This window comes from Camellia sinensis, chromosome 6 (assembly GCF_055761805.1).
Source record: "Camellia sinensis isolate YWXY chromosome 6, ASM5576180v1, whole genome shotgun sequence".
In the NCBI taxonomy this organism is placed as follows: Eukaryota; Viridiplantae; Streptophyta; class Magnoliopsida; order Ericales; family Theaceae; genus Camellia; species Camellia sinensis.
In genome coordinates this window covers 119,330,760-119,342,430 of record NC_138966.1, presented here as the reverse complement: position 1 = coordinate 119,342,430, position 11,671 = coordinate 119,330,760, and the positions used below count along the sequence as shown (strand labels likewise).

At 41.5% G+C, this 11,671-nt stretch overlaps 1 protein-coding gene across 5 annotated transcripts; it reads right to left on the bottom strand.

The window, feature by feature from the left end:
• LOC145792850 (coatomer subunit epsilon-1-like) lies at positions 1-3,985 on the bottom strand. 5 transcript variants are annotated; one of them, XR_014332895.1, is made up of 6 exons: positions 3,694-3,985; positions 2,644-2,779; positions 2,408-2,562; positions 2,019-2,098; positions 382-612; positions 1-189 (listed from the first exon to the last, which is right to left on the bottom strand). XR_014332895.1 is itself a non-coding variant. In XM_082874599.1 (5 exons), exons 2-5 carry the CDS (start codon positions 2,660-2,662, stop codon positions 600-602), a joined length of 267 nt encoding a protein of 88 aa, XP_082730725.1. In that variant the 5' UTR covers positions 2,663-2,779; positions 3,694-3,985; the 3' UTR covers positions 1-599. The 5 variants fall into 5 exon arrangements, 3 of the variants coding, with proteins under 3 accessions (XP_082730725.1, XP_082730727.1, XP_082730726.1); XR_014332894.1 differs by having other exon boundaries at positions 403-612; XM_082874599.1 differs by having other exon boundaries at positions 1-612.
• Positions 3,986-11,671: the final 7,686 nt, after the last annotated feature.

Below are 11,671 nucleotides of genomic sequence, written 5' to 3'. Positions count from 1 at the left end.
TTTAACTTTGTAACATCATATTCCAAATATCATATAAATTCATACAAACCAAGTATAATCCATCTAAATTAAATATTAAATACAAAAACACTGAATTTCCAAAATAGAGGATTGTCCCAAAATAAATGTCTTCTATATACACAACAAATGATCTTCTTACACATTCACAATAGTCCACGCAAAAGCAATCTGTAAAAGAAGAAAATAAAAATTAACCATTAGCACTTATTCAATAAAATTGACGTTACAAGATAAACATATTGACAAAATATGAAGCCAAATTGTAAAGGATTGTAGTAAACCAAATACGAAAGATACCAATTGTATAATTGAAATTAGAAAGACATAAGATTTCAAATTTAATAAATGAAAAAAAGAGACACTCAGAGGAACAGCCCACACAGGCACAGTATTCGGCTTCAATGGTAATTTGAGGTCAGCCATCATTTCCTCCCCAACAAAGCGGTAAAATGGGTTTATCATATATAGTATGATCTCTGTGACCACAAGAAGCAGCAATATAAGCCAATCATGCATGTGATTCCTTGCAACTGAGGCTCCATGAGACTTAATGGTGTGTGCACCAAGCTCCGCCTCGCTCATTCTACCCTGCTGACATAAAAAGAAAATGAAATTCTACCCTGCTGACATAAAGAGAAACTGAAAAAAAGGTCGTAGCAGTGCACAAAGCTCCCACTTACAGTAGAGTCTGGGAGAGTTTGGTAACACAAACAGTAGTCATTATGATATAAACAATAGTATTGTTTCCCAGGACATTATTTCTTCCCAAAAATACCTAAAAAATAAGTATTGAATTTTCATTACATTAAACAAGTTCATTGAAAAGGCCAACAGCTTAATGGGGAATTTTTTTTGTGAAGTCTCATCTTCTGTGCTAATTAACCTCATGAATATAAATCACACAAATTACTTTCACCACTTTTTCAAGCATGAAGAGATCACCCCACATATTGCTATGTATTCGATAGCCATCGAAAACCCAAATCAATTCACTCTATAATAAAAGCAAATCAAAACGAATCCCCAAACAAATAGCACTAGTCAGTCATTCCACTTTAAAATATGGACTGCTACAAGGGGGTACTAAGGGTGTAAATGATTTGGTTCAATTGGGGTAGAGGGTCAAATTTCCTCTGAATCGAATTGGTCAGTTTAGAATTTCTTTGCCCCGCAACTGACTAAACAAAATACATCACCTAACAAAACCAAATGTGTTTTGGAGCGGTTCCATGCGACTCGGTTTAATTGGGGGGTCCCTCTCAAAGGCAACGCTATCTCCAGTGTCTTCTGGAGCTTCAACTACCCCTATTGACTTCATCATAATCCCTCCCTCTATATATTATATGTTTTCCTGATTTGTTCTTTACGATGATTCCAGTTCTAGATCTATGTGATGAGATTTGTTCTTTAGAACTGATTTTCTTTATTCAAATTACATTGGATGATTGAGTTTGCCTGGGTTTGGAATACTAAGCTATCATTGGATGAAACTATGTTTGTGACTTTGATTTAGTCGGGGAAAAGTAAAAGAGAGTGAAAGGAAAATTGTTTTCTTCTACGTTTTCCCTCAGACATCAAAATTGGTACATTAAAAAAATATGAAATGATAATCAGTCTTGGAAAAGTAAAACAACACCATCTAGAACTAAAAATTCTCACACTTTAATTTATTCTACTTCCCTTATTATTTTTCCAAAGTAACCAAACAAGGAAAATTAATTTTCTTTGGTCTATGTTAGGTTCATGGATTAAGACAGTAAATGAAAAGGGAAACAAATAGAAGAGAAAAGGAAATGAAAATAAAATATTTGACAAAAATTCCTTTCCTTGTTTGGTTGTTCAGGGAAAATTGGGCTGTTCCAATGGACATGTGGTTATACATAAATACAACTCTAATGCAGCTAGTCTTATTTAACAATATATGCAGAGACACAAGCATATACAAAAATACATACAACAGAGAACAAAATTTCCTCTAGCTTAAACAGATAACTTACTTCAAGAAGCGTGATGATGGTTTCCCAAGGTGAAGACTGCATACAATCAGATTAGCCAGTGTTTCAGGATCCTTCACATCCTGCATGAATTACCAAAACATCTCACCATCCACAAATATTTGCAAGCCTTTCCAGTGCAAGTCTAAAAATACAGTGACAAAATTGGGATTCTGAAAGGCATTGTGCAGTAGTAGTGGGCAAACATGGGATCACTTCAGCCAATATCAATGAAATAATTGGACTACTATGGAGAGGGGTCAATTCAATTTCTTGAACAATGAATGTTATGAATGCAATCAAGTATATTTAGCAAATGTCAATAACAATTTGATGGATTTGTCCCAATCACTTCAAATGACATGAAGGTACGAAGGCAATTTTAAACTTACCTTGTTCAGTGCTTCAAGTAATAGTGACTCAGCTTCATCAAAATTTCCCATATGCATGCAGCACACGGCCTTTCCATTTAGGATCAAACTGGTCATCTGATACTTCTCAGAAAAATCTTGGAAAATGAGATACACTTCCTGTATCTTGGATCCACCTTGATTTACAAACCAATATATATGAACATAAAAATCAACAATTCCTGATTTGACTTGAGAAATTGAGAATGGGTATGTACCACAGCCAAGTTTAGCCATGCATTTGCAAGTTGAGTTAGTGTATGGTCCTCGTCAATCTGTTGCATGATCCTCAACTGTTTTTCCGCATTATCTGATCTATGCATCTTAAGGAATATTTGGACATTCAATGCATGCCTACAAAAGCAAAAGCAAAAGCAAAAGGCATATTAATGACTATTCACATCATATTTGCAGTAAAAGGTGGAGCTCATTAAACACACTATATTAGTTTCCAGGAATATATATATATATATATAGTGTGTGAAAACAAAACAGGAAATTTAGGGGAAAATGAAAAGACAATGGCTTTGATAGTTCATGCAATTTATCAAACAGTTAATGGGCGAGATAGTGAAATCATATGTTCAAGTTGATAGCAGAAAGGGAAGTAGCTACATAGATTAAAAACTGACAATGGCTACATAGACAAAGTGATTCAATTTCACCAACATTCCCCCCAAAAAACACAAAACACCATGACCAATGTTTTGAGCCAAACAAAATGTTAGGTCATTATCATTTTTAATATGAATCAAACACAAATTGTTTTACGACTTCAAAGTGGTCCTTCAAAAAAATATATTATATCCTCCAAATTCAATTGTAAAAGAAGCAGAAATAGAACAATAATACTTGGAAAAAAATAATACCCATCCAACGCAATTGGAAACTAACTCTCCTCCTACATCGAGGTTCATGGAAACAAAAATTGTTTTGCAAAAACAGCAATGTTTGGGATATAAACCCCTAAAATTGGTGGTTATTCACATTCAGCAAAAATTGCACTGGCGAAATGCCCAAAATAAACTCCGACAAAAACATTTTCATCAATATCTACTTAACTAAAAATGGCGATGATTATTGATCTCAAATTAGCGTCCGCCAGAACCATACTTCTTTCCGAACACGATCAGCTGGAGCTTGTCGTAACCGCAAGCACACCCGCATCAGCAATCGCACGGAGAATGGGATGGAACCCATTAATGGAAAGCTAGAATTAGAGCAAAAAGTGAATGACCCAATAGAGTATTATGCATTAGAAATCATACCTTCTGACTATTTGAAGAACCCATGTGTTTGCGTGCATGTGAAGCTCTGTGGGTTTTTGTGAGTGAATGGTGAAAGAAAGAGAGACAAAAAAACAGAGCCGAGAGAGAGAGAGAGAGGATCTCAGGCGACAGTGATCAACAAGGAGGTGAATCGGTGCTCCGGTTTCCGGCGAACGCGAGGAGGAGCGGCGGTGAGAGATGGAGGGAAAAGGAGCAGCAGATAGGGAGAAGGACGCTGAAGAGAGAGAGAGAAAGAGAGAGGCACTGGTTTTGTTCATGGTTGGGTTTGGTTTGTGGTTTGGTGAGAGCATGCCATGTTTTATACAAATGGTTATTGGCGACAAAAAAATTTTAGTCGCTGCAAGTATTTTGTAAATCCCTCCAAAATATTTGAAATGTCTCCCTTCAAAACATTTTAACTCTTTGGCGACTAAAATTCTTTTTTGTCGCTGAAAACAAATTTTTGGCTACCAAAATTTTGATCGCCAAAGGTAAAAAATAATTTTTTAATTTTTATTTGACGACTAAATGATTTTAGTAGCCAAAACTCAATATACGACGACTAAAATTATTTTTTGTCTCCAATTCTGACATTTTTAGCAACTAAATTTTTTTTTAGTCGCCAATAACTAATATACCCCGACTAAAATTTTGGTCGCCAAAGGTAAAAAATAATTTTTGTTATTTTTTATTTGGCGACTAAATAATTTTAGTAGCCAAAACTCAATATATGGCAACTAAAATCATATTTTGTCGCCAATTCTGACATTTTTAGCGACTAATTTTTTTTTGTCGCTACTCCGTCGCAAAAAGTATTTTGCAACGATATGCGAACTTTTTGCAACGTTTACGACCGTCGCAAAAACTCTAATTTTTAGTAGTGAAACTTCCCCAATTAACTTGTAAGGGTATATCTGTCTAACCAATACTCATCTATGTTTGAAAAAGGATTATTGGTCATACACTATACCTAATAAGAACTCATCAGTCAACCATTTAAACACATGGGACCAAATGATATAGAAGTTTCCAAAATAGGACTTTTCAATAAATTTTCCTTTATCCAATATCCTTTTAAAAGTAAAAACTTTCAATTATTTAAATGTGTTTCAAAATAAGCACAACAAACTACAGAATAGTTACGGGTGCACCCCAAATTAGTTACCGGTGCACCCCAAATCCAATGAGGAAACTGACAACTTTTCATTTAAATAATAATTAATAATTATATTTAAAAGGCATGTCAACTTGTATAGAAACAGATCTGTTGATGGTTAACTAACTCCTATAGAAAGGATGAGTATTGGGTTTTGTGGAACTTGTCATGAAATTTGTTTTGATAATTTGAACCGTTTATTTTATCGAATTTTATATTTAAATGTGGAGAAGTAGGTTTGGAAATAGTCTTGGATCCTGAAGGACGTCCCTGATCCTTTGATCGCCACCTGAAAAAGAGATTAACACTCCGACGGACAAGTTAGTATAGGTCTCTTGTTTGCTTGAGTCTTAAGTTTCTTGGGTCTGTTCTCACATACTTTTCTTTGGTTGATGTTCCTTTATATTCGCTTTTGGGCCCTAGGGTCGGGCCCACTCTTAATCCATCACGTGATTGCTCATTCGGCCTCTTCTGTCATATATGCCAATTCCCACTTGGCTTTTTATTCAACTGGTTCTATGGCCGATTAGTCTATTCGGCTTCGTGATCGTACAAGACGGAGCCGAATCTAATATATATCCTGACTATCATCAGACGCATTCGGCTTCACATTCGGCTTCCTTGCATGCACCGATATTCGGCTCCCACAATTGCCCTCCAAACATCCTACTAACACCAGTTGGTTGGCGTGTTTGGTTTCGAACTTGAAAAGTCAAAAAATTCGGCGGTTAACCTCATTCCAACGTAAGTGATAGAACGCATACGCTTTTTAGGCATCATTACAATTTCTCGCCCCTTCGTACGCTTCTTTCATTTAATGCGATTTGAAACTATGTTGTCCCTTCGAATGTATGTTTTTTGAATACGCGAAGTTTCTAGTTTGCCTTTCAGTATACCTTCTTCATTTCGTGATCTCTACAACTTCCTCCCGTTTCTCATTGTCTTCTCCACTTGTAAGTTCTCGTCTCCTCCTTTTCGATTCCCATTTTCTTGTTTGTTTTTAGTTTAGCATACTCTTTAAACTGGCTAGGAAGGCCAAACATTTGAAAGCCCTTCTTTCTGCGGATCGAGTTTTTGGTTTTCGACGCCATTTTCCATTCCTAACGACATCCACCTGTCACTCGTGGCAGAGAGCACAATTGATATGAAGAGGACTAATGAGAGCACAATCATCTTTTCTCTCCTATCAATTGCTGAGGGTGGAGTTCGTTTCCCCCTTCACTCATTTTTAAGGGCCGTCCTTCTCTACTGGGGTCTAATCCCTTCCCAACCTAATGTAACTTTTTACCGAATCATAATGGGAATTGTAGAGTGGAACCGACGCCTTAGGATCAATCTTGGTATCCCTGCTATTCGGCATTGTTATACCTTGGCCAAATCTTTTGGCCAGCAGGGGCGCTACTTTCTCAGGGCTAAGGACACCGACCATCATTTGGTGACTATGCTTGCCAGCTATGGCAAGCAAGTTGACGATGTCATGGTCGTTGTTTGAGGCAATTGGGAATTTGGCAAGGGCGAAGATCACCTAGATCCTGTGCCCAAACGAAAAGGCGAACCAGGTGGCTGTATAGTTCCTTATGTGTATTTGCTATATATTTACCCAGCTTTCCTTCAATGTACTTATTGTTTTATTTATGCAGACAACGATTTGAAGAAAGTTCTAGTTTCGGCCGACGACGTTGTGCTCGCGAAAATCAAAACCGTACTCCAGTTCTTTGGCTGTCCAAACCTCCAGAAACAAGGGAGGGCGGCCCACATACTTCTGAGATACGTGCTGACTTACTCAACCTTTTTGGCCGTAGACAACATTCCGATTCCAAGGGGCGAACAGCAGCTCACGGCCCTTATCTTCCCCAACTTCAAAAACCTCAGGCAGATTGGTTTGGACGCCTCTAATTCGGAGCAGGCGGAAGAACAAGTAGCCGAAGAAGTCGTTGAGCAGCTGAATCAGTCCAATTTGGAAACCGAAGAAGTTGACAAGGCTCTAAATTTGGCTTTTGAAGAAGCCGGCCTTAATCCATCCAACCCTACATCCACTTCAGGCTGAGGGGACGTCTCATTTGAAGATATTTTTACCGACTTAGGGGACCTTCCCGACGCGTATCCTGAGAACATGGCTGGGGAGTCGCTCACACAGCTGGCTAAGAAGCAAAATGCCGAAAGGATGGCCGCCTGGAGGAGGGCCGAGACCAACCGATCTAAACCTCCCCCTGTTGCCGTGACTGAGTCTTCTCTACTTGTTACCGTGGAAGAAACGGCTGAGACGGAGCAAATAATCGAACAGTTGGATCAGGAGGCCGAGCAGAGGGGGAAAAAGCGTCCCGCCGAGCGAGAAACTGACCTTGAGGAAAACCTTACTGATAAATAGCCGCGCATAGAGGAGTCGGACTCGATTGTGCTGTTCATCGTTCAACCATGCATAAAGAACGTGCCAATTGCTTCTGATGCGTTGGTTCTGAAAGATCCGGCTGTGGCCTTGAGCATGGCTTTCTCAATTTCCCTACCGGTTGACAGAGCGACTTTTCGGGCAGAGCCAGATCAATAGCATTAGCCGCTCAATCGGCCATATTGGTACATGACTTGAGCCTTATCTGCAGTCTTCCGCCTATATTTTTTATTTTTATTTTTTAACTCTAATTCCTTGTTTTGCAAATGGCGGGGAGGATAGCCGAGATTGATTGCCGTCAACATGATGCTATTGAATAGATCAATTTTCTGAAAGTCAAAATTGAAAATGAAAAGAGCAAGGCCGTGGAGGCCTGTCAAAGAGCTGAGTCCAAGGCAGCGAAAGCGGCGGAGGAACTTGCAAGAGCCGAGACCGAGGCAAAAAAGGCGAAGTATTCCAACCAATTTAGGTTGGCCGCCGAAGAGAGGGCAAAAGCGAGCGAAAACGCGCTCAAGTTAGGCAATGAGGTGATTGCCAACTGAAAGCCGATTTGGAAGAGTCGAAGAAGGCAAAGAAAATAGCCGATATGGATGAGTATATGGGTAAACCAATTGAGCACAACTTCATGATCAACAGTCCACCCAAGTCCTCAAGCACTTAGGCCCAACCCGCAGTGGAAAGGCTAGTCCAGCCGTGGTGCTGGGTTGGGCCGAGTTGCGAGACTGAACCTATGGGCCAAATAGAAGATAGGCTGAGCCCATACAAAGATATCCGAATGGATCAACCCATCTCCATGAATGATCCTGTAAAAGGCCGAGATAAGGCATAATTATGCTGAGTTGAGGCACAACGGTACCGAGCTGAGGAAACCTCGCAAGGAAACATGGAAGTTGTGATTGTGTGCATGTGCAAGTTGCCACCTCAGCTGGTCCCCTACACCTAGAATCACAGAAGTTGTTGAACCAAAGGAATGTGGTTTGTTATCAGCATGACTACAATGAGTATATGCATTCAATGACAACTACCAGGTGGTCCCCCACTTTGAGCAATGCTAAAAGGACACCTGGCAGCATCCAAGCTCCATGAACCCACCTTTAGAAGCAAGCAAGGAACACTATATATACAACATGAACTTCACATTGAAGGTAACTGAACTATTCCAAGAAAAACCACATTTAGATATAAACTCAACTCGATATACACTCTTTCTCCGATCACTGATTCCCACACCGAAGGGGTTATCCGGCCAACCCCGGCCGGGCAGCTCTAACGGTGCTTCTTGTGGCAAGAACCTCAGTCCCTGGATAGTCCAACTGAGTGCAGGGCCCCCGATCCACTTTCATCTAGTGCGGAATCCGATACGCACAATTGGTGCGGTGAACGTGGATCACTTCATTTTTGAGCTTTGCGCTCAGTTCCAGCGATGGGGATTGAGGACATTCCCCCTTCAGCACATACCCCACAGACGGAGAAGACAAAGGAAAAAGGCTTGGCACTCCCAGCAGTTTTGGAAGAACAAATCGGAAACAACAACCGGACCCCTGAATCCGTCGAGCATCGATTACCCTTAGCTGGAGGTTCTTCTCATCACTGTCTTCTTGAAAAGGATTACAAGGATTGAATCATAAACTCCATGGAGATGGAGATACAGGAGCTGAAAGCCCAACTTAAGAGGGTGCTGGGCGATCCGACGGAAAAGAAGACATAAGCAGAGCCCTCTCGTTTGCGGCGGAGGAGCTCATCCAGAGAGCCACCAGTGAAGAAGTTCCCCAAGAATGAGTCCGGGCAACAAAGCCAGCCTATCTCGGTACAGAGTGAGGCAGTAAGCAGTCACACCCGTGGGTCACGCCGGAGAAGGGCCAAAAGGCAGAAGACGGTTAGTCAACAAACTAAATACCCTCCTCAAGACCTTCGTACTTGGTTGATCGGCAACAAGCAGAACGAACAACATCAGGATCATCTAGACCGTACTGTTCACCAGAGAGAACATCGAGTGCTGGATAGGCTTGTCTCCTCACTAATTTCCCCAGAAATTGAGGCCATGAGACCTCCAAAGAAATTCACCCCACCAAAGTTCACTTCATACGATGGGAAGTCAGACTCGCTGACACATATTAGCCATTACAGACAAGTGATGTCCCTATGGAGCTGAGATGAGGCACTGATGTGCAAAGTCTGCCCATCCAGCTTGGGAGAAACTGGACTCCGATGGTTCGATCGACTCCCCGCTGCATCGATCTGTGGCTGGAAGCAACTCTCCGAAGAGTTCCTAACCAGGTTCATCTCCAACACTAAGATTCCGAAAGAGTCAGACACACTGTTCGGCCTTTGAAAGGAGTAGGAAGAAACACTTCACAGTTATGCTAGGAGGTATTGGGAAGAATACAATGATCTGGAGGAAAATGTGTGTAGTGAATAGATGGCCGTCTTGTCTTTCAAGCATGGCCTGGGCCCGAAAAGTTAGTTGAGGAAATCACTTACCAAGCGCCTGGCCATAGCATTAAAAGACTTGCGTGCCAGGATTGAGCAATACGCTCGCCTCGAAGATGATCCGATCCCCATTGAGGTAGCGTCAGCAGAACAAACAGCTCGGCACAAGAAGAGAACAGATCGAGGAGAACACAGAGGGATTGCAGTGAATGAAGTGGATAAGTCCAAATCCCACGAAGCCGTCATGACTATGTTCAAAGAGCCAATTTATTGAATCCTGGAAAAGATCAAGAGAGAGCCCTTCTTTGTTTGGCCGCCGAAAATATTGGGAGATCCGGCTCGGCGCAATCAAAAGCTCAGATGCACTTACCATCAAGACAAGAGGCACATGACTCAGAACTGCAGAGCATTGAAACACCACTTGGCAGACTTAGTAGCAGCTGGGCACCTTCGGGATTACATTGATCAGGATAATGAAGTGACTGAACCGGGGAACCCACCACCAGAACCAAATATTGAGCATCTACCTCAGCTGATAATAAATGTGATCCACGGGACAGCGACTTAGGAACCTGAGAAGACACTAAGAGAAGAGATTGCTAAGTCTGTGCAAATCCAACAAGTCATGTCAGTGGAGCCCGCATCAAAAAAGGTATGCGCGGTATCCAAATCCCCCTTGTGCACTGTTTCATTTACTAGAAAGGATTTTGAGGGCATACAACACCCACATACTAATGCACTGATTATAACGATGGGAATTGGGAAACGATTTGATGTAAAATGAGTCCTGGTAGATCAAGGTAGTGCAACAGATATATTGTATTATGATTTGTTCAGAAAGCTTGGTCTCTCCGAGCAGCACCTCACCCCAGTGGCAGCCCCATTGGTTGGTTTCAATTCACAGCCAGAATGGCCGCTTGGCAGAATAGTGTTGCCAGTCGTGGCAGGAACAAAAACCCTCTAGAGAGTTCTTGGTTATTAATACACCATCCCTTTACAACGCCATACTTGGCCGTCCATGGATTCACCAAATGGAGGCAGTCCCTTCAACTTACCACTAGCTCATCCGTTTCCCAACGAAACACGGAGTAGAGCAGATCTCAGGGGATCAAGTTGTGTCCAAACATTACTTCATGGCAGCATTAAAGGCAAAGCAGCTCTGTAATCGAGTACAGATGGTAGAAGGGGCCGAATAGCCAGTCTTGGAAGATGTAGGGGGAGCCCAGAGGAGAAGATAGTAGAGGATTTGGAGAGAGTCCTGGTAAAAGAGGATGACCCAAAAAAATACTTCCTTGTCGGTACCTCGCTAGGCGCTGATGAGAAACTTCAGCTGTTGGAACTACTGAGGGAAAATATGGAGGTATTCGCATGGTCAGCATATGATACTCCAGGGTTAGACCCAGAATTTGCTTGCCAGAAGCTCAACATCAACCCTTCAGCTCGGCCTATTGTGTAGAAAAGTCAGAGATCCTCAGTTGAGCACACCGAAGCAGTAATTGCCGAAGTCGAAAAACTCCTGGCTTCAGGAGCAATCAGAGAAGTTCAGTACCTACAATAGCTGTCCAACACAGTTGTAGTCAAGAAGAAGAACGGAAAATGGAGAGTTTGTGTTGACTTCACTTGCTTGAACAAAGCCTGCCCTAAAGATAACTTTCTGCTGCCTCGCATTGATCAACTACTAGACTCAATAGCAGGGCATGAGCGCATGAGCTTTCTGGACGCTTATGGTGGTTATCATCAGATACCACTGTTCGGTTCGGATCAAGAAAAGACAGCATTTATCACTCCGAGAGGAACTTACTGCTACAAAGTGATGCCGTTCGGCCTCAAGAATGCCGGAGCTACCTACTAGCGGATGATCACTCGGATGTTCAAAGACCAACTCGGGAAAACCATGGAAGCTTATATACATGATATGGTAGTCAAGAGCAAGTTCGCTACAGACTATCTTACAGACTTGAGAGAAGTTTTCGACATCTTAAAAGACCATCAGCTTCGCCTCAATG

Coding starts and splice junctions, on each gene's coding strand:
- LOC145792850 (XM_082874599.1), bottom strand. Junction 2,099..2,407: donor TACTTGAAGCACTGAACAAG/GTAAGTTTAAAA, acceptor TAATTCATGCAG/GATGTGAAGGATCCTGAAAC.